At 45.2% G+C, this 23,894-nt stretch overlaps 1 protein-coding gene and 2 non-coding genes across 4 annotated transcripts in view; 1 reads left to right on the top strand and 2 right to left on the bottom strand.

Moving 5' to 3' along the window:
• LOC126293743 (carbonic anhydrase 2-like) overlaps nucleotides 1-23,894 on the top strand; it is a 252,477-nt gene that overhangs the window by 7,197 nt on the left and 221,386 nt on the right. For both annotated transcript variants that reach the window (XM_049987095.1, XM_049987096.1), the window contains exon 2: nucleotides 20,714-20,825. In XM_049987095.1, coding sequence (XP_049843052.1) covers nucleotides 20,729-20,825 — 97 coding nt within the window. In that variant the 5' untranslated portion in view covers nucleotides 20,714-20,728. The remainder of the gene's footprint in view (nucleotides 1-20,713; nucleotides 20,826-23,894) is intronic.
• Nucleotides 22,058-22,131, bottom strand: Trnat-agu (transfer RNA threonine (anticodon AGU)). The gene has a single exon. It is a non-coding gene; the product is annotated as a tRNA-Thr (tRNA).
• Trnak-cuu (transfer RNA lysine (anticodon CUU)) lies at nucleotides 22,205-22,277 on the bottom strand. The gene has a single exon. It is a non-coding gene; the product is annotated as a tRNA-Lys (tRNA).

The following is a 23,894-nucleotide window of genomic DNA, read 5'->3' as shown; positions in this document are numbered from 1 at the left end:
GTATCGAATATATTGCTTCCCCCTACTTATACCTCCCGAGGAGATCACGAACGTAAAATCAGAGAGATTCGAGCGCGCACGGAGGCTTTCCGTCAGTCGTTCTTCCCGCGAACCATACGCGACTGGAACAGAAAAGGGAGGTAATGACAGTGGCACGTAAAGTGCCCTCCGCCACACACCGTTGGGTGGCTTGCGGAGTATACATGTAGATGAAATCGTAATTTTATTTTGACCGCAATAAAAAGGAAATGTATAGCGTGGCGGGGGGGGGGGGGGGGAGGGGAGTTGCAAAATAAGAGTAATGCAATGCATTTTTGTTCTGCCAATTTCGGTTCGAAAAATGCGGAATTTATAGAGGGACTTAGTAGATTATTCCTGCTTCAGCCTCCAGATTCATGAAGTGCGCCGGCGGTAGTGGCCGAGCGGTTGTAGGCGCTTCAGTCTAGAACCGCGCGACCGCTACAGTCGCAGGTTCGAATCCTGTCTCCTGATGTACTTAGGTTAGTTAGGTTTAAGTAGTACTACGTTCTAAGGGACTGATGACGTTACATGTTAAGTCCCATAGTGCTGAGAGCCATTTGAACCATCATGAAGTGCTATACCTCTGGAAAGGAGGCGCTTTCCAAGGAGAGAGCTGTCACTGCGTTTCTATTGGCGGTCAACCAGAGCATGTGTCTGGCCCCGGTAGCTGAGTCGTCAGCGCGACATGATGTCAATCCTGAGGGCCCGGGTTCGATTCCTGGCTGGGTCAGCGATTTTCTTCGCTCATGGACTGGGCGTTGTATTGTCCTAACCAACCATCAGATCGAAAGACTTGTACTCAGCGAACGGTCTACCCGACGGGAGGTCCTCGTCACACGACATTTATTTACCGAGCGTGTCGTATATTAATAGCCTGTGAACAAAAACACGGCGAGTCGTTGGACGAGGTGACTGTCAAGGTCGCGCAAACATGTCCCATCTCTCGCGTGCTGGCCGGCCGCATCCAGCTGTGACTCACGGAATGTTGGGACGTACGGACACTTATTCGAGGTGATCGACGGACTACAGTCAAACACCTAGCTGCTCAACCGGACGTCCCTGTTGGTTGTGCTGGCACATTCGTCCACCAGTGGGGGTATTGAGTGGTCGCTGGGTTCCTTGCGCCTAACGGAAGACCATAGGGGGCTACAAAGGACCATCAGTGCGGAGTTGCTTGCGCGTTAAGAGGCTCATCGTGGCAATTTTTGTCGAACACCGTAACTGGCAATGAAATATGGGGTCACCGGAAACAAACTGGAAATCTATGGAGTGGCGCCTCTTCTACTCCCCACCGAAGAAAAAGACCCAAGCGAAGAAAAAATCCAAAGCCGCACTCTCAGCAGAAAAAGTTATGGCGATGGTCGTATGGCACTCTGAAGGCGTTACTTTGTTCGATGTGCAGCAACGATCAACTGTGAAATGTATTCTGCTACGCTCAGGAAGTTGAATAAATAATTTCATTTCCATTTTTGAGGCGAAGAGCACGGTGAATTTCGCCTTCTTCACTGGACTGTTGTTCCTCACCCACCCTACAGCCAGGACCCCGCACCTTCCGACTTCTTTTTGCCCCAATAAAGGATGCACTCCGCGGTAAGACATTCGCTTCGACGCCAACCAGTAGAGTGACACCGTGGGAACAAGTAGGTCTTCCCAGGAAGGTGGCATAAGACAGCCTAATCAAAAGGCAGGGGTTTGTAGCCAGAACAGTGGGTATAATATCGTCTTCCGGAATCCTGAACAAAACCAACCATCTTTCAGAAAAGAAAGTATTGCATTAGCTACTAAACGTCAACTGCAGTGACGCTGATTCTCCATATATCTAATAACTACTTTGCGGATTGTCGGGATGTTCTAGCTGAATGCTAGTACATATAGTGGTTTTACTGGTGTAGTAGCTTACACTGATGTGACAATAGCCATGGGACAGCGATATTTACGTATACAGATGGCGGTAATATCGAGCACGCGAGGTATACAAATGCCAATGCATTGGTTGAGCTGTCATTTGTACTCAGATGGTTCAAATGGAAAGGTTTCCGACTTGATAATGGACGCACGACGGGAATTAACAGGCGCTGAACGCGCAATGGTAGTTCGAACTACACACACGGGACGTCACATTTCGGAAATTATTGCGGAATTCAATATTTCGATATGTACTGTGTCAGGACTGTGCCGAGCTCATCAGGTTCCAAGCATTACCTCTCGGCATGGAGAGCGCAGCGGCCGACGGCCTTCACTTTAACGAACGTGTAACCTCCCCACAATAAAAGAATATCAATAATATTCACATTTAGTGTAACCTCCCAACTGAAAAGTTCCGAAACCTCCCAACAGTAAAAAAAATATAACTATAACATTGACATTTGGCGTAGCCTCCCAGTAATATAATGAGACCAATCTCTCAATTAAAAAAAATTGTGACTCACTTATAACCTTTCAATAACTGACTGTGAATATAAACTGGTAAATTCTGGATGTCAGCAGTGCTGCGTCATCGCCCTGAAAGATCATTCTGAATAAATAGAAAATTCTTACCTCAATAAGGTCGCCGGATAACGTGTATATATCTGCTCCTATAAGAAATTTTTCTGGCGCAGCTCAGTGCAATGCTGGCCGATAGATTTGTCATGTATAAAAAGAAACAACTGATTTTTCTTTTCAATAATTGGGATTACCAAGGATTGGAGAAATTAGTAAATTCTTTAAATTGAAATGAATGATTGTCAAAAATTACTTTTTATGAGTATGATTGTTATTAAGAGATTTTTTAAACATTTGCATGGGAGTGGATATAAGAACAGTACATATGCGCGAGGCTACTTTTACCTTATACTACATCGCTCAGGCCGAACCGCGGTGGCCGAGCGGTTCTAGGCACTGCAGTCCGGAACCGCGGGACTGCTACGGTCGCAGGTTCGAATCCTGCCTCGGGCATGGTTGTGTGTGATGTCCTTAGGTTAGTTAGGTTTAAGTAGTTCTAAGTCTAGGGGACTGATGACCTAAGATGTTAAGTCCCATAGTGCTCAGAGCCATTTGAACCATTTGAACATCGCTCAGGCACCGCCGTCGCTCCCCACGACCGGCCCAGCCAACTCGATACACCAGACTGTTCGCTACTACTTACTCCTACTGCTACTCAGTTCCTACTGCTGACAACACTGCTGTCTGGTCTGAGGTTCTCTTATAGCTTACATATCGCAGGCAGCGCGAGCAATCCATCGAAATTACATCTGCTCGAGGGCGCTAGCAACAAATTCCTTAATCTCGGACCTCTTACAATCGAGGGCAGCGGCGTAGAGTTGTCAGTGCTAACAGACAAGCAACACTGCGGCAAATAACTGCAGAAATCAGTGTGGGACGTACGGCGAACGTGTGGCGAAATCTGGCGTTACTGGGCTGTGGCAGCAGAGCGGGCGACTGCAGTGCCTCTCCTGGGCTCGTGACTACATCTAGAGCAGTGGAATATCGTGATGCCGTCAGACGAGTGCCGACTGCAGTTGGCGAGCGCTGATGGTAGGGTTAGAGAGTGTGGAGCACACACCACAAAGCCACGGATCCAGGTTGTCAACGAGGCACTGTGCAAGCTGGCGGTGGCTCCGTAACGGGGTGGCCTGGGTTTACGTGGAATGGACCGATTGCTGGCCATTTGCAGCCATTCGTGGATCTCATGTTCCCAGACAACGATGGAACTTTTATGGATGACAGTGAGCCACATCACCGGGCCTCAGTTGGTTTCAAGAACATTCTGGACAGTTCGAGCGAGTGACGGGGTCACCTACATCGCCTGGTATGGATCTCACCACTTACCTAGTGGACATAATAGAGAGGTCAGTTCGTACACAGAAGTTCTGCATCGGCAACACTTTCGCAATTATGGACAGCTATAGAGGCAGCGTGGCTCAGTATTTCTGCAGGAGGATTATAACAACTTGTTGAGTCCACGCCACGTCGCATTGCTACTCTATGCTCGGCAAAAGGAGGCCCGATACGATATTAGGAGGTATCGCACGACTTTTGTCATCTGACTGTGTGGATGGCCGAATTGCACGCTCACCAGTAAATCACTTGTTTGAGACGGCGGCACTAGAAGAGGTACGTGGCAATACAGTAACAAATAAACAGTAACATTTATTAAATGTGCCTTATAAAGCGGCACTGAACTTGGGTACAGTTTGACGTGTCGCACTCTCTGTTAAAACCTGATTCAGTGATACACTACTGGCCATTAAAATTGCTACACCAACAAGAAACGCACATGATAAACGGGTATTCATTGGACAAATATATTATATTAGAACTGACATATGATTACATTTTCACGCAATTTGGGTGCACAGATCCTGAGAAATCAGTACCCAGAACGACCACCTCTGGCCGTAATAACGGCCCTGACACGCCTGGGCACTGAGTCAAACAGAGCTTGGATGCCGTGTACACATACAGCTGCCCATGCAGCTTCAACACGATACCACAGTTCATCAAGATCAGTCACTGGCGTATTATGACGAGCCAGTTGCTTTGCCACCATTGACCAGACGTTATCAGTTGGTGACAGATCTGGAGAATGTGCTGGCCAGGGCAGCAGTCGAACATCTTCTGTGTCCAGAAAGGCCCGTACAGGACCTACAACTTCCGGTCGTACATTATCCTGCTGAAATGTAGGGTTTCGCAGGGATCGAGTGAAGGGTAGAGCCACGGGTCGTAACACATCTCAAATGTAACGTCCATTATTCAAAGTGCCGTCAATGCGAACAAGAGGTGACCGAGACGTGTAACCAATGGCACCCCATACCATCACGCCGTGTAATACGCCAGTATGGCGATGACGAATACACGGTTCCAATGTGCGTTAACCGCGATGTCACCAAACAAGGATGCGATCATCGTGATGCTGTAAACAGAACGTCGATTCCTCCGAAAAAATGACGATATACCATTCGCGAACCCAGGTTCCTCGTTGAGTACAGCATCGCAGGCGCTCCTGTCTCTGATGCAGCGTCAAGGGTAGCCGCAGCCATGGTCTCAGAGCTAATAGTCCATGCTGCTGCAGACGTCGTCAAACTGTTCGTGCAGATGGTTGTTGTCTTCCAAACGTCCCCATCTGTTGACTCAGGGATCGAGACGTTGCTGAACGATCCGTTACAGCCATGCAGATAAGATGCCAGTCATCTCGACTGCTAGTGATACGAGGCCGTTGGGATCCAGCACGGCGATCCGTATTACCCTGCTGAACCCATCGATTCCATATTCTGCTAACAGTCATTGGATCTCGACCAACGCGAGCAGCAGTGTCGCGATACGAGAAACCGCAATCGCGATAGGCTACAATCCGACTTTTATCAAAGTCGGAAACGTGATGGTACGCATTTCTCCTCCTTACACGAGGCATCACAATGTTTCACCAGGCAACGCCGCTCAACTGCAGGTTCTGGATGAGAAATCTGTTGGAAACTTTCCCCGTGTCAGCACGTTGCAGGGGTCGCCACCGTAGCCAACCTTGTGTGAATGCTCTGAAAAGCTAATCATTTGCATATCAGAACATCTTCTTCATGTCGGTTAATTTTCGCGTCTGTAGCACGTCATCTTCGTGGTGAAGCAATTTTAATGGCCAATAGTGTAGTTCTAAGTTCTAGGGGACTAACGTTAAGTCCCATAGTGTTCAGAGCCATATGAACGATTCTGACAAAATCGATTATATGTTACACAAATACTTTGTAGATCCTGGAGAAAAAAGTAAAAATTTAGTAAAAAACCTACTATTAGTAGGAATGGAATTATAGCGGTTGGGAAGTTCCAGCTTGCTCTGTTTAGTAACACTGGTACGACTGCATTTGTGCAAACGTGGTGTCAGGGAAACCATTGGCTTCCGGACCTGTGTTTATTAGGATTATTTGCTCGTTACATTGTCCTCTCTGCCCCTCCCATTCATCTGCACCCATAATAGTCGAACACTGTTGTAAACCCTACTGGAGGTGCAGTTAAGGTAGAACTCCTCCATGCTCCACTTGCCCTTTCAAAGGAACCATACCCCCGGCATGCTTGGAGTGATTAAGGTAAATCACGGCGTAGGTGTATGTGTTGTTCTTAGAGTGTTGTTGTTGTTGTTGTTGTTGTTGTGGTGGTCTTCAGTCCTGAGACTGGTTTGATGCAGCTGTACATGCTACTCTATCCTGTGCAAAGTCCTTCATCTCCCAGTACCTACTGCAATCTACATCCTTCTGAATCTGCTTAGTGTATTCATCGCTTGGTCTCGCTCTACAATGTTTACCCTCCATGCTGCCCTCCAATGCTAAATTTGTCATCCCTTAATGCCTCAGAACATGTCCTACCAACCGGTCCGTTCTTCTAGTCAGGTTGTGCCACAAATCTTTCTTCTCTCCAATTCTGTCCAATACCTCCTCATTTGTTATGTGATCTACCCATCTAATCTTCAGCATTCTTCTGTAGCCCCACATTTCGAAAGCTTCTAATCTCATCTTGTCCAAACTATTTATCGTCTATGTTTCACTTCCATACATGGCTACACTCCTTACAAATACTTTCAGAAACGGCTTCCTTACACTTAAATCTATACTCGATGTTAACAAATTTCTCTTCTTCAGAAACGCTTTCCTTGCCATTGCCAGTCTACATTTGATATCCTCTCTACTTCGACCATCATCAGTTATTTCGCTCCGCAAATAGCAAAACTCCTTTATTACTTTAAGTGTCTAATTTTCTAACCTAATTCCCTCAGCATCACCCGACTTCATTCGACAACATTCCATTATCCTCGTATTGCTTTTGTTGATGTCCATCTTATATCCGCCTTTCAAGACACTGTCCATTCCATTCAACTGGTCTTCCAAGTCCTTTGCTGCCTGTGACAGAATTACTATGTAATCGGCGAAACTCAAAGTTTTTATTTCTTCTCCTTGGATTTTAATACCGACTCCGAATTTTTCTTTTGTTTCCTTTACTGCTTGCTCAATATACAGATTGAACAACATCAGAGAGAGGCTACAACCCTGTCTCACTCCCTTCCCAACCGCTGTCCCTCTACTCTTACAACTGCCATCTGGTTTCTGTACAAATTGTAAATAGCCTTTCGCTTCCTGTGTTTTACCCCTGCCACCTTCAGAATTTGCAAGAGAGTATTCCAGTCAACATTGTCAAAAGCTTTCTCTAAGTCTACAAATGCTAGAAACGTAGGTTTGCCCTTCCTTAATCTAGCTTCTAAGATAAGTCGTAGGGTCAGTATTGCCTCAGGTGTTCCCATATTTCTACGGAATCCAAACTGATCCTCCCCGAGGTCGACTTCACCAGTTTTTCGATTCGTCTGTAAAGAATTTGCGTTAGTATTTTGCAGGAGTGACTTATTAAACTGATAGTTCGGTAATTTTCACATCTGTCAACACCTGCTTTCTTTGGGATTGGAATTATTATAGTCTTCTTGAAGTCTGAGGGTATTTCGCCTGTCTCATACATCATGCTTACCAGATGGTAGAGTTTTGTCAGGACTGGCTCTCCCGAGGCTGTCGGTATTTCTAATAGAATGTTGTCTACTCCGGGGGCCTTGTTTCGACTTAGGTCTTTCAGTGCTATAAAATTTAAATGAGATGAAATTATGTGTGTGTCATACACTGTTGTACTAAAACATTATGTCCAATGCTTAATGGCCTGTTTGTCAGTCTTTGGAACGAAATACTGATTCTGCCTATCAGGGATCAGACACTTTGTTGGTAGGTTTGTGGAGGCATGTGTCTCTGGACGTCTACGCGCAGGTAATGTACTTAGCGTAGAAGCGGGCCGCTGATTTGCGCACGCGATGGTAGCGACCCAGATGGGAACCATAGGACTTACATCTGGCGAATTTGGTCGCCGAGACATTAGCGTGAGTTTACTATAATGTTTCTCAAAGAACTGGAACACGGTTCTGGTTCCGATACACGGACAACGACAACATCGCCGTCAGGGAAGTCATCAGGTGTAAAGAGATGCAAAGTTGGCAGCTGTCAGCGTGTCTTCGATGACTACGACAGGTCCCATGAAAGCGCGGGAGAATGCCTCCGGCAGCATAACACTGCACGTTTCGAGCCGCCGTTCACCTCGATGACGCTTGTGGAGACGACGATCGACCTAGTGTAGCAAAAGTGTGGTTCACCCGAAGACTCGACAAATTTCCATTGACCGACGGTCGAATCCCGATGGTCCCGTGTCCACTCGAATCGTACGTAACTGACGATGTCTTTGGGTCAACATGTGAACACATGGGAGTGGTCTGCTGCGGATCTCCATTTTCGACAACTTACGATGAACGGTGTGCTCCGAAACCCTTGTTCGTGCACCGGCATTGTACTGTTTCGGCAGATATGCCACAGATAGCCATCTGTCCTGAATAAAGATCACTCGGTGTACATGCCGCGTGAATTTAGGATAAAACTCAAAGCTTTCGACCACTACCTCCATGGTCGTCGTCAAGGCTAAAACTGTCAGTTTTAGCCTTGACGCGGCATGTACACCGAGAGGTTTTTATTCAAGAAATACGTCGCGAAAGACTTCGTAGCCAGCCATCTGTCCTAGTTTACAGAGCAGACAAGTCTCCGAACTCCACGTTCCGTGACGTGGACTTCGAAACCATTTCGCCTCTAGCGGTAGTTCCACTGCTTTCCTCTCTTTCCTTGCGTCAACATTCGACCAGGTTCGCCGTTTTCTAGACCCTCGTTCCCTGGCTCTGAGTAACAATAGTCTGCCTTTTGTCAAAGTCGTCCATCTCAGTGGATCTCCCCATATGCAGCCCATATCCTCGCTAGCGTGATGCCCCGGCCGTGTCTGCTTCGCTCACATACGTGCTCAGGCCTCGATGAGGAAATGTGCTGAAGCCTGCCTTCACTTGAACGTTGCCCATGAGGGCAGCTATTGTAATGTGTTCGTCCTGAAGCGTATACCTGCAGTTTGGATCCACAGAGACTGTTATAAGGTGTTCATGTACTCAGTCATAATATATCTTAGTGGGTAGACCATTGGATTCTGTAAATATATTTATTAGTATTATTTGCCTTTTTCACTGTTCGCCACCTTTCGTTTGTACACCGTAAATACGTAGATATAGACCATCCTATCTCCCCCATCCGTACATCTTCCACAAGCTAGTAACAACACATTAGGAGTCCCGTCCTGTTAATAAATTCCTGTCTAGAGCACGTTTATCTACTACTAATAGTGGCCGTATTATTCAGGAGCCCTGTTTTCCGCGGCTCCACTGTTTTGTGTGTGTGTGTGGGGGGGGGGGGGGGGGGGGGGGGGGGGGGAAAGGGGGGGGGGTGCAGCATGAGACCGGTTTTATCTTAGATAAATCATTCGCAGACATTCACTGCAGTCTGCCACTCAAAGTGAGTGTAGCCCTATCTCGGCTAGCAAGCTAACGCAAGACACATTCCTGGTGGTCTGTTGCATCGCGCAAATAAAAACGTCAGCTGATGGAGGAGACGTGACTTGAGTAACAGCCCACAATGAATGTCGGGGTTGTCTTACTGGAGACGAAACCGTCCACCAACTGAATGCATGAAAATTTTCCATAAATCAAGGATAACGTGACAAAAACATGAGTAACTCAATAATGTGTGTAGAGAAGTTTTTAAGAGAAAAGAAGAACTCTGCCGGTACTGGGCACTGAAATAGATTCAACGGCGACACACCAAAAGCCTATGCAAGCCCACGATGTAATGCCCATCACAAATGACGTTATGCATCGTAACTCGGAAGAAAAGCAGTTGCGGGCAAAACTTCATTCAACGTTTCACTCTTGTGTTGATCCATACATTACTCCCACGAACTGTGTAGGCCCTACATTTACTTTTGAATCACGCTGCTGCATTATACTAACGTGTCAGCTCGCTCCGCAATAAATTTAGAACGTAACACTCATCCGTACATAACTGACGACTTACATTTATGAATCTGAAACCTACACAAAAGCAGCTTCTTACTAGTGGCGTGCAACTGCAGACCTGAATCAGGAAAACTGTTTCTGTTGCATCAGAATACTTACGCGAGGCAGTGTGCATTGTGAAGTAATAGGAAGATGACGGCGAGGCAACGCGCCACAGTATGACAAAGAAAACAACACAGATTACTTGGTTTCGGCGGAAATATTTCACAAAAGCGTCGCATTAATTACTATTTATGATTAACAAAAGGATCCAATTTAATTGCAAGCCGACGTGGATTCACACGGCTTTGAATACGAAAGCGTAATTGTAAGGACATGTTCCGAGAACCTAACTTTAAACAAAAGAAGAACTCTTTTCAGATTTCAGGAAATGATAACTTTCAATCTTCAGCACGATAGTTTGTAAACGGTAATATTCACCCCTGTAATCAGCTTCCATTTAACCAGAAATGAGCTACATGCGAGGGTCCAAACTACCGCAAGCCAGAAGCCAGAGTAATAGAAAGTAAATTGTGTAGAAATGTAAATACACTCACGAACTAATCTGGCCATTTGTCTGATATTCACGATGGCAATCAATTGAAATGATCTCATACAATTTCTTCATCACTGTAGGATATGTGAAGTAGCTCAATGTAAATGCACTCACAAACTAATCTGGCCATTTGTCTATGACACACCCAGTGGTTACGGCTACTACAAGCCACACCACAAGTTGGGAAACGGGGCCAAACTTCTAGTAGTCTACAGTCGATTTGAGATTTTCACAAATGTTTTATTCGTATTTTACAGAAACTAGCAGTACAGCCATAAACAGCCTTTTAAACACGCCGCTAACGGCAATCAAGTAGTTTATAGCAAATACAACAATTTAAAACAATTTAAAGAGCATTAGTAAACAGGCTACTAAAGCAAATACAGAACTTTGTCAATGAAGTACGGAGAGGTAGTGAAGCTACCGACGCCACCATTAAAAAGAATTAAACAGTTTCCATCAAACACACGATTAATGGCAATAAAAGGAATTTACAAACTTGGAAGAATTTAAGAAAATTTAAAGAAAAGTGTGCTGGAATATCATTAGAACATAACAGATATGACGGACCCGTGTAAGGCGGCCACAAATCACCCACTCAGGAATGCTCAGGCTATACAGAATACTGACCAATTTAAATACGCCCGTAAACACAATTGCCACTCTCAGGCTGGTCACTGCACCGACTTTTAGTCAGCGAAAACTTGTTATAAGATGGCTTAACTTGCTGACACAATTAGAGCTAACCTCGTGCAAGCAAACGTTACACCACACAGTCCAGAATGAGCGACCACATGATCAACCAACAAGAAGCATGAATTTACTCATAACCCACGACAAAATAGCGAAACAATTAAACTGCCAAAACTACACCTCCCATCGGACAGTAACGAGAGGAGGAGGAAAGATCACTGCTTCAATAACACCGGTGCCGGCGACAGGAAACCCGGTCGCCGGAGGCCACAAGGCAGAACAGACACTGGTTACACAAAATTATTACTTAATGATTAAACCGTCCACGAGCTTAACTTGCAATTATGCTCGAACAGCCAGTACATGACCTCCTATGGCAAGGATCCACACATCCGACCGCGCACGCGTCGCCAGCGTACCCGACACGCCACGGTCACGCGACAACACACTCTGTCACCGGACTTCACGTTTTCTCTGCAACGTTGACGGGTAGTGACTGCTCCTTCATGTTGGGTGTCTCCTTTTAAACTCCAGTGTTGAAACGGCGAATTTAAAGAAGCCTGTTAACGTCCCACCGAGGCTAAATGAACAGAAACTACTCGCGGGGCGATTCTGTATACAGCCAACACACGGGGAGCTCTTCCGTCAACTCGACCCGCTCGTTACACACAGCCGACACACATCACGTGGCGACTCGGTACAACCGACCACGGCTGCTTCGCGCTGGAGAGCCACACTGCCCTCCCGTGTCCACCACACTTTCCGAGCGCCACGCCCCTACTTCAGCGCCATCACACGAGGTTACAACCGGTCAAAGATCTCACTTCCTCCATAGCAGTTTCCCGGAAGCAAAAACGCAGAAATCGATAGCAGAGGGAAAAGACAACCAAGCAGCCACTTAATGAGAGACAACATATCAAACAAACATGTCAGGGGAAGAAAAGGAAAATCAATGCAATCTAAACACAAGACGTAGCACGAGTCGATACATGGCTCAGTCCACTATTCACGGCGGCGATCAGTTCAAATGATCTCATTCAATTTCTTCATCACTGAAGAGTATCTGAAGCAGCTAACATCCGCACCAGACAAAACCTCTCTTCCTTCCGACGCAGATATGGTCAGTCACATTACTATGGCTGCCTCCTATGTGCGACGTCAACGTGCAATAATCACTTGCAGACGGCGGGTGGCAGCACCAACAGTGGAGAGTATATAAGGCGTACTGGGGGACGCGGAAAACGGTGCAGTCATTGTCGTAATGTGCAAACTGGGCGATTTCTCTGTCGTCCAAAACGGCATATCATTGACTTTCGGGCCAAAGGTGGAAACACTTCCGAAACGGCTAAGTACGTAAACTGTTCGCGCGCCGCCGTGTTTAAAACGGCGCTATCCAAACCCGGACGCAACTGTGGCGTACCACGGGCCATAGATGTCAGGAGTGAACGACGGCTGTGGACATGTGTGTGCGGGCGAACAGAAGCGAAACTGTTCAGCAACTGACCGTCCAGGTGAGCCAAGAGGCTGTCGACAGTGTCTTCTCAACGGCTGTTCAGTGAACGTTGCTGCAGATGAGCCTCAATAGCAGGCGCTTGGTTCAGACAACTATTCCGACTGTTGTTCATCGGATACAAAGGCTGCAAATTTGCGCTCCAAAACCGCAACTGGATGTCCACGGCGGGTGACAGGTGGACTTTTCAGGTGAATTACGTTTAATGCTCCAGCGACGGGAAGAGTCTGAAAGTCAAGACCATGCAACAACTGTCTCTACAGCGCAGCCCATAGGAGGGAGCGTTTTCGCCTGGGGAATGTTTTTGTAGCAATCCCTGAGTAATCTCGTCATTCTGAAAGGAACAGTATATCAACACAAGTATGTAAATATCGTTGGGAACCATGTCCGCCTGTAGGAATGCAGTTTGTCTTTCCTTGGTGGCGTCTACCACCAGGACAACGCAACGTGTCGCACAGATCGCAATGTGCGTGCGTGGTTCGAAGAGCACCAAGAAAAGTTTACCGGTCCCCTGGCCAGCAAACACCACAGATTTAAGAGGAGTTGGAACGCCTCCCCTGACAATGTTAAACTTAGTGACTTGGCTTGCCTGTATTTCAGGAACCACTGTAGCCATTGACATGAAACTTTTACAGGACGTTAAACTGTATGTTCTGAGTCTACTGAACTACAAGAATTCCACTTCAGCCGCGGCTATGGAAATACAATTTTGTAATTACACGGTTAAAATTATGTGTACTTCTTTGTACGTTATCCTAAGTAATTTTAATTATATTTAACTTTATGTTGTTCTTTTAGTTCAGTAAACTGAGGATATATATGTTATTACTCACTAAAAAATTGAATACTGTACTCGAAGTGGTTTCTGACATTTAGGGAAAAATGCAACGGAAAATGTAAATTTTCAGTAACAGCTTCTAAAGTTTCAAAAGTCTGTAACTCACTTAATATATGCTTCATTTTTAATTGTTAGTCACTTAGAAGCACCGTGCACCATAATGTACACTCCTGGAAATGGAAAAAAGAACACATTGACACCGGTGTGTCAGACTCACCATACTTGCTCCGGACACTGCGAGAGGGCTGTACATGCAATGATCACACGCACGGCACAGCGGACACACCAGGAACCGCGGTGTTGGCCGTCGAATGGCGCTAGCTGCGCAGCATTTGTGCACTGCCGCCATCAGTGTCAGCCAGTTTGCCATGGCATACGGAGCTCCATCGCAGTCTTTAACACTGGTAGCATGCCACGACAGCGTGGACGTGAACCGTATGTGCAGTTGACGGACTTCGAGCGAGGGCGTATAGTGGGCATGCGGGAGGCCGGGTGGACGTACCGCCGAATTGCTCAACACGTTGGGCGTGAGGTCTCCACAGTACATCGATGTTGTCGCCAATGGTCGACCTGGAACCGGACCGCAGCGACGCACGGATGCACGCCAAGACCGTAGGATCCTAAGCAGTGCCGTAGGGGACCGCACCGCCACTTCCCAGCAAATTAGGGACACTGTTGCTCCTGGGGTATCGGCGAGGACCATTCGCAACCGTCTCCATGAAGCTGGGCTACGGTCCCACACTCCGTTAGCCGTCTTCCGCTCACGCCCCAACATCGTGCAGCCCGCCTCCAGTGGTGTCGCGACAGGCGTGAGTGGAGGGACGAATGGAGACGTGTGGTCTTCAGCGATGAGAGTCGCTTCTGCCTTGGTGCCAATGATGGTCGTATGCGTGTTTGGCGCCGTGCAGGTGAGCGCCACAATCAGGACTGCATACGACCGAGGCACACAGGGCCAACACCCGGCATCATGGTGTGGGGAGCGTTCTCCTACACTGGCCGTACACCTCTGGTGATCGTCGAGGTGACACTGAATAGTGCACGGTACATCCAAACCGTCATCGAACCGATCGTTCTACCATTCCTAGACCGGCAAGGGAACTTGCTGTTCCAACAGGACAATGCACGTCCGCATGTATCCCGTGCCACCCAACGTGCTCTAGAAGGTGTAAGTCAACTACCCTGGCCAGCAAGATCACCGGATCTGTCCCCCATTGAGCATGTTTGGGACTGGATGAAGCGTCGTCTCACGCGGTCTGGACGTCCAGCACGAACGCTGAAAATCACTGACTGTGCTATGTGCAGTCTGTGGCTGGTTTGCATTGTTGCAATTTGCTATTGTAGTGTTGGGCAGTTGGCTGTTAACAGCGCGTAGCGTTTCGCAGTTGGAGGTGAGCCGCCAGCAGTGGTGGATGTGGGGGGAGAAATGGCGGAGTTTTGAGAGAGGATGATCTGGACGTGTGTCCATCAGAGACAGTAAATTTGTAAGACTGGATGTCATGAACGGATATATATATTTTGACTTTTGAACACTATTAAGGTAAATACATTGTTTGTTCTCTATCAAAATCTTTCATTTGCTAACTATGCCTATCAGTTGTTATTGCCTTCAGTAGTTAGAATCTTTTATTTAGCTGGCAGTATTGGCTCTCGCTGTATTGCAGTAGTTAGAGTAACAAAGATTTTTGTGAGGTAAGTGATTCATGAAAGGTATAGGTTAATGTTGGTCAGGGCCATTCTTTTGTAGGGATTGTTGAAAGTCAGATTGCGTTGCGCCAAAAATATTGTGTGTCAGTTTAGTGTTGAGCAGAGTAAGTAAAGACAGTAACGTCTGAGTACGTGCAGTTTTGATCAGCTGTTTGAAAAGAAAATAACGTAAGAGGTTTTCCAGCACAGTAATTCATAAATTTTTCTAAGGGGACGTTTCAATTGAACCGTTATAAGACAGTAATCCACACACCAAAAAAAAAAGAAAAAAGTTCTCACGTGACTTCATAAGTGATGTTGTTGTTGTGGTCTTCAGTCCTGAGACTGGTTTGATGCAGCTCTCCATGCTACTCTATCCTGTGCAAGCCTCTTCATCTCCCAGTACCTACTGCAACCTACATCCTTCTGAATCTGCTTAGTGTATTCATCTCTTGGTCTCCCTCTATGATTTTTATCCTCCACGCTGCACTCCGATACTAAACTGGTGATCCCTTGATGCCTCAGAATATGTCCTACCAACCGATCCCTTCTTCTAGTTAAGTTGTGTCACAAATTTCTCTTCTCACCAATTCTATTCAATACCTCCTCTACCCATGTATTCTTCAGCATACTTTTGTAGCACCACATTTCGAAAGATTGTATTCTCTTCTTGTCCAAACTATTTATCGTCCACGTTTCGCTTCCATGCATGGCTACACTCCAGGCAAATACATTCAGAAACGACTTCCTGAGGCTTAAATCTATACTCGATGTTAAAAAATTTCTCTTCTTCGGAAATGCTTTCCTTGCCATTGCCAGTCTACATTTTATATCCTCTCTACTTCAACCATCATGAGTTATTTTGCTCCCCAAATAACAAAACTCATCTACTACTTTAAGTGGCTCATTTCCTAATCAAACTCCCGCAATCACCCGATTTAATTCGGCTACATTCCATTATCCTCGTTTTGCATTTGTTGATGTTCATCTTATATTCTTCTTTCAAGGCAGTGTCCATTCCGTTCAGCTGCTCTTCCCGGTACTTTTCTGTCTCTGACAGAATTACAATGTCATCGGCGAACCTTAAAGTTTTTATTTCTTCTCAATATACAGATTGAATAACATTGGGGATAGGCTACAACGCTGTCTCACTCTCTTCCCAACCGCTGCTTCCCCTTTAATGTCCCTCGACTGTTATAATTGCCATCTGGTTTCTGTACAAATTATAAATAGCCTTTCGCTCCCTGTATTTTAACCCAGCCACCTTCAGATTTTGAACTCATCTTCCCCGAGGTCGGCTTCTATCAGTTTTTCCATTCGTGTGGAAAGAATTCGTGTTAGTAGTTTGCAGCCGTGGCTTGTAATCTGTAATCGGTAATTTCACATCTGTCAACACCTGATTTCTTTGGGATTGAAATTATTATATTCTTATTGAAGTTTGAGGGTATTTCACCTATCTCGTACATCTCGCTCACCAGATGGTAGAGTTTTGTCAGGACTGGCTCTCCCAAGGCTGTCAGTAGTTCTAATGAAACGTTATATATTTTTATTCGGAAAATTGCAAATTTTATGAGATAAATTCCGAAAACGTGAAAAATTTTTCAGTTCTAGCTCCCCTTAAACCATATGGACAATCGGAGAGAATACCTATATCGTGCTGTTCGCGTCATGGATCTCTACGAGAAACCCAGCGGAGCTGGCCACGTCACTGGGAGTTGGCATGGCTCCACAGTCCTGTAGATGTCTTCCAAAACCTCAGTGGCCCTCCTTCTATTCGTCTCGCAAGAGGTGCTGATCCAGGCTTTCGATAAGAGGTCACAGTAATGTGACTGTACACTCTAGAACTGATGTTGATGAAATGCGGCAGCAGCAATTCCAACAGGTGAGAGTCAGAACAAGAATGGCGCAAGCACGTTCAGACACGGCAGACCTCGTCGTTCAAACTTGGAAAGACTTCCCGTTGGCTAATAGACGAACCATCCTCCCAAAGCTGCGGAAAATGTCTTAGTTCGCATGCAAAGAGGCTGCTCAAAGAGCTATTTCGATCAGTAGAAGCTCAGAATTGTAGAGACAGGAAAGTATTGGAAACGTAACTTTCACTCTCTGGTAAAAGCAAAATACATTGAGTAAAAATGAAACTACCAAATGAAATGCGACTTTCAGCTGTAATCTGCGCACCACGTTATCGTAGCATTTCAATCTAAATGTGGGAGGCCAGTGATAACGTGGTACAATCGAAAAAAGTAAAAAAAACGTTAATTAAGTACTTTAGTTTTTCGAGATGAAAATTAAAAGTTAATATTACTTTATTACATTACGGCCTGGTGCCGGTATTCTCGTACCTGTTGGAAGCCAGCAAGAAATTTTCGTATTCCGTTTACTATCGCTTCGCCTGGCCGTGCACCCGCACTTCACATCGTTGCCATTTCGGTCGAATTCAGTTCTTGCGCTGCAGTCCGCTCTCTGGCCCATGTGTTTGCTGTCACGTCTCGTGCACTCTGCAGTCAGTCCTTAACTTCTTTATGTATATTCCGTGGGATCACCATTTCTTAGTAATACTGCTTTATTTCTGAAAAAAACTATTAAAATTGTGCGAGTTTAAACCTGCGCCCTACCTCTTGCATTACTTTGCAAATATTTACAAATTTTATCGTTCAAGATCTCCGCTCATAACTGCAATTTATTATTAATAATTAATACACGTCATTTGCCTGTGCTTAATTCATTAGACTGTAAGAACACAATTTACTACGGATTACTCAGCTAAGTACCTTCTTCTTTTAGTGTTCAACCCTGACGCTGGTTTCCAGCAGAGCGTCATTCCTCTCTTTTGTCTGCCTTCCTCTGCATTTCCACGAATGTGTTACATCCAACGTCATTCATGATCTGTATCATGTATGATATCCTTGGTCGCGCCCGCCGATTCCTTCCCTCAGCAGCTCCTTCTGCTATTGTTCCAATGATGTGTCGTAGGATGTGCCCTGTAAGTTTGTCTATTCTTGTTTGTATGTGCCTTCAAAAAAATGGTTCAAATGGCTCTGAGCACTATGGGACTTAACTTCTTTGGTCATCAATCCCATAGAACTTGGAACTACTTAAACCTAACTAACCTAAGGACATCACACACATCCATGCCCGAGGCAGGATTCGAACCTGCTACCGTAGCGGTCGCGCGGTTCCAGACTGTAGCGCCTAGAACCACTCGGCCACTCCGGCCTTCAGAGAGACCTGGTTTCCTGTACTCTTCTAAGTACCTCTTCTTCATTTGTTACTTTCTCTCTCCAGCTGATCATCATCCTTCTACAGCATCACATCTCCAGGGCCTCCAGCCGTCTTCTCTCTTCTCTTCCAATTGCCCAAGTTTCTTATCCGTATAGGGCCACATTCCAAACGAAACGTTTCATCATACGCTTCCTTATTTTCAGACTAATGTTGTTCCTGCTGAGTAAGTTCCTTCTCCGATTAAATGCAATTCTCGCCATTTGTATTCTGCTCGCAATTTGTTTCCGGCTTCTACCATCCCTTGTGATTTTGTTTCCCAGGTAAGTAAATTCCTACATCACTTCCAGCTGCACTCTTCCAATTCTCATTCTCGGAGGTTCATATTCTGCTCCTGTACTGCACACCATCACTTCAGTCTTTTTCTTGTTTATTCTCATTCCATACTGATTGCATAGAATTTTTCCATTGTTCTGAGGACTTCCTCTAGATGTTCTTATGTCTCCGAGACTATAGCAATATCATCTGCATAACGTAACATGTTCCCCACCGAGCTTGCTCTATAGCTTCCTGGATGTAAGCACTGAATATAAGAGGAGAGAGAGCACATCCTTGTCTTACCCTTTTTCTAATATTTGCTTCTTGTTCCTGGCCACAGTTCCTAATCAGCGCCACCCCACTCTTATAGAAACTGAGTACCACACGGATGTCTTTATACTTTATTCCACTTTTCCTCAGCACTCTGAACATTTCTTGCCAGATAACGCTATCAAACGCCTTTTCCATGTCTACAAAGGCAATATCAGTTAGTTTATTTTTCTGTAATTGCTTTTCGATAGCGAGTCTCAGTGTCAGAATCACCTCTCTTGTTCCCAATCCCCTTCTGAAACCAAATTGATCTTCACTCAGCATATCCTCCACCTTCTCTTCAGAACTATTTTTACGAGACTTTTTGATGCATGTGACATTAGGCTTCGAGTTCGGTACTTTAGACATTTTGTAGCTGCTGCTCTCTTTGGTATAGGAACAATGATACATTTCTGGAAGTCTGTCTGTATCTCTCTTGTGTTATAGATGGATCTAATAAGTTTAATCAGCACCATTTTCATGCAGTCAGCATCATTCTTCATTAGTTCTGCAGGAATGTCATCAATACCCGTTGCTTTGTTATCCCGTAGTTCTTTTAGAGCTCTGTCAAATTCTTCTTGCAGAATGTCATCTCCCTTGTCATCTCCATCTACTTGCTCTTCTCTTCCTATTACTTCCGGCATACAACTCCTCTATGTATCCTTTCCATCTCTTGACCATTTCTTCACCAAACAGCATTTTCCACTCTTCATTTTCTATTGTGCCTGAGAGTGTTATTTTACGTCTGTTAAAAAATTGATTTGCTGTTCTGTAGGCTAAATCACTTCTTCCGTTTTGCATATTTTCTTCCAGTTCCCTGCACATTTCTTTAAGAAATTTTCTTTTGCTTTCCTAGCTCCTCTATTAACTAAATCTGTATTCAGCTTCCCTTGTTCATCAGTTGCTATTGGGCATAAAGCAGACTGCCCGACATTAGCGAGTCACATTTTCAATTAGAGTGGTACATAGCCTAGTGACGATTCTTAGTGCTAAGACACTGTACTGAGTGAGCAGAGAGAGTAAGAAACCTGAAATGCAAAATTCGGAAAAAAATCACTGGTGACGAAGCTTGGTGCTTATGAGTCTACTACAAAACGGCAAAGTGCAGTATGGGTATGTGATGGTTCGCCAGGATCAAAGAGAGTGCGATACGGCAAGCGAGCCGGCCGAAGTGGCCGAGCGGTTCTAGGCGCTACAGTCTGGAATCGCGCGACCACTACGGTCGAAGGTTCGAATCCTGCCTCGGGCATGGATGTGTGTGACGTCCTTAGGTTAGTTAGGTTTAAGTAGTTCCAAGTTCTAGGGGACTGATGACCTGAGATGTTAAGTTCCACAGTGCTGGGAGCCATTTGAACCATTTTAAACGACAAGCGAGTTGAACATACCAAAGGAGAACTCTTCTGACAGTTCACATGGTTGTGTGGAAGCCTGTGCTTTCTACTGAAGTGGGTAGGGGAGAGGGGGCACACACCGTGTAGAACACCTGCTGCACTGAAACCGCCATCTTAATTTACCTCATATTTTATTAGTCCAGTCTCGAAACTCTTCGAACTGACGGTGTAGTCCCGACTGGTCCCTTCTCACGTGAGGTTATGCTCAGCCTGCAACTGGACAAGACGCACCAGTCTTTGAGACTGTCTGTGTGTGTTTCAGGCGCGGCAGACAGCTATGCGGGCCCAGGGTGTCGCAGTGAGGCTGCAGCTGCTGCTGCTGGCGCTCCTGGCGCAGTTGGCGGTGCGTATCCTGTCCGACAACAGCTGCGCCGGTAAGTAGGGCAGTCCCCATACTCTCTCCTGACAGTGTCAACTCAAGACTTGCCCAGGGGCACCACCGCCGTGTTTACGCTGGAGAAACAACGAGAGCACGGAGGGAGATAGTAACACGGACATACAAGCCGAGTCCAAAGTCCTTGGACACCTTCTTAAGTTGGAAGATTAAAGAGAAAATTGAAATGTGATGATGGGAACATAGGTCTGATGTGGAGCCGCAACTTTTGGAGTGAATGTCATTTATGGCCGCCATCTTTAAATCCGCCATTTTGGATTCAAGTCATTATTTTTAAATGGGAGGGCGTGTATGACAAATCAAACACCACGCATTTGAGCACTGCAATTTAGTGGTCTAATTTGTTTTTGCCTATCTTACAGTTTGGAGGTTATTAATGTTCGAAGTTGGGAAATTACCTTCATACCGACTGGTGCAACACATGTTCTACGTGTTGTCCATCCTGTGCAATACACAGTTGTAGTCGCCGCAACCACATTAATAACTTGTAAACTGTACAAGATAGACAAGCCGGCCAGTGTGGCCGAGCGGTTCTAGGCGCTACAGTCCGCAGGTCCGCAGGTTCGAATCCTGCCTCGGGCATGGATGTGTGTGATGTCCTTAGGTTAGTTAGGTTTAAGTAGTTCTAAGTTCTAGGGGACTAATGACCACAGCAGTTGAGTCCCAAAGTGCTCAGAGCCATTTGAACATTTTTTTTTTTTTTTTTTTTTTTTTTTGCTATTGAATGAGTATATTAATCGACTACTTTTCAGTACTAGCTACATTTCTAGACTCATCGAAATACTCTGTATCTGAATGAGAATACCGTAATTGGCTGTTTTCGTCGTGTCCACCGAGATTATGTTTGGTGTTAGCTTACGACTTTCGGTGTCGCAGTTTGGCACTCATGGATTGCTTGCCGTATAGGGCAGTTCTAGTGCACGTTTAGCTTACCTATACCACCAGACGGGTTTGATTTTCTGGTTGTCGCGTGTATAGCTCACAATTAATTATATGTGGGAAATTTTTTTAATCCAATATTTACGACTGAAGAGTTAGTGCCGCTCTCGACTCCTGATTTCAGTTCTGCTTGAACAAGTTACTGTGTAACGTAAGTAAGTTCGTGCAGCTGTGTGTAGTCATTTTTAATTTAGTTTCCTAGCATTTTAATGTCCTTTTTGTCATTAATACACCAGAACTTACACCTATTTAATAAAAAGATTACAACCCATGAGGCACCGGAGGGATTCGAACCCTCGATCTCCTGTTTACTAGACAGGCGCTTTAACCAACTAAGCCACGGCGCCGCACATGTATCTGTACTTCCTGCCAGAGAGTTAAAATCGATATGCTGTCCTGTTTTCATACGTGAAAAATATTCGCCCAACGTGGGGCTCGAACCCACGACCCTGAGATTAAGAGTCTCATGCTCTACCGACTGAGCTAGCCGGGCGGCTGACACCGTGGGCGGTTATAGACTCTCTTACGGCAGAACGCGAGTTACTATATTTCCAAACGCAACAGGCCGTTACATGCTAAACTACATACAGTTGACTGTGTAAATTAGGGTCCTCACAAGGAACCACAAGAAACATGACAACGATACATAAAAATTTTTTAAGGGTACAATATCATTTAAAACATCAGCATCGCATAAATGTCGCCTGAAAAATGTATGTACAAGAGATTTACTGCCGCCGCATTATCACATATTTTGTCCTTAATAACTGACATCACATTAATGTACTGATTATTAAACTCTGCTACTACTCGAAACAGAAGTTACATGCTACATGGAGTACCGGTACCGTAACACTTTCTGAAAACACCCGTTTTAGCTGCCATGATCTATTTATCGACAGAATTAGGCATTATTGTAAAAACTACATCGTGCTGCACAAATCTCTAGAGTGAACTAAGGTGTTTTCTTAATCTACACTACTATACAAAGGCAAGTCGTTCTTCAGCTTTGTTACCGGTACCAAAAATCTCCAAGAACTTTTTTATTGATTTACTTCGAAATGCTTACACGATGCTTCAAGAATCTTTTTATTAGCAAAGCTCTCGAAAAGTTCTTGACCGATTAACTCCATATTTTTACACGGTACTCTAGACGTTGAGATCATTCATATTATACAAAACACGTAAAATATATAAAGGGGAAACACTGTTGGCAAAATACTCGGAAAAGTTATCGGCCGGATTACTGCAAATGTTTACACGATTTAACATTCATATGGGCATAACCTATATATTCCATTAAATAAGAATGTAAAGGTTGTCTGTCTGAAGTCGGCTGTGAGAAAGATAATCCTATGATTTGCTGTGTTGTGAAAACGGGTAGTGACGTTTTCTTTCTCCCAGTCAGTTTTAACTACAGTAGAAGCGCATTTAAACCATGAAATAATTGTTTTTGTCACTTATATATTCAGTCTCTTTTTACGTAACTTTAAACGAGAATTGTATACACAGCTATATGCTGTTTTGTGTTCATAAGAGCAGTTGGTTTCAATAGAAGATAGGAAAGTAGCATTTATGGCTTACTGGCTTGTGATAGAATACTGCTAAGGAATCTCAATCGTCCGATGCTTCGTAATATTCCGCATTTGTAGATTAAAGCTATGCGAAATATTGTCACTGTAGTCATTATTTACACAGATGCAGCAGCAGAAGTGGTCTCTGTCACGTCCCAATCCCACTCAGCTTAATTGACTTCAATACCGAACCACAGTTTCGTCGCAGTAACAATAAACGAGGCTCAAGGTAAGACGAGGGGGGGGGGGGGAGGAGGAAATGGGTACTGAGAGGGTCGGGAAGTGGTGGAGCAAGATACAGGAGAGGAAGATATGGGTAAAGCGGGGGGGGGGGGGGGGGGGGGAGAGAGGGGAGGAGATGATGAACAGACAGGGAGACAGAAAAGGATTAGGACGTATATCTAATTCCCATACATATTTAGCTATTGCGAAGCATTGATGGGTTCGCTGGTCTGTTGTAATACCAATTACAACTGCAAGAATTTTTTTTAAGAGTGGGGCGAAAATGGATGTAGTTATGAGGGGGAAATGGATAT

The sequence above is a fragment of the Schistocerca gregaria genome, chromosome 10 (assembly GCF_023897955.1).
Source record: "Schistocerca gregaria isolate iqSchGreg1 chromosome 10, iqSchGreg1.2, whole genome shotgun sequence".
Taxonomy (NCBI): domain Eukaryota; kingdom Metazoa; phylum Arthropoda; class Insecta; order Orthoptera; family Acrididae; genus Schistocerca; species Schistocerca gregaria.
The sequence above is the reverse complement of the archived record's forward strand: the minus strand, read 5'-3'. Positions and strand labels throughout refer to the sequence as shown.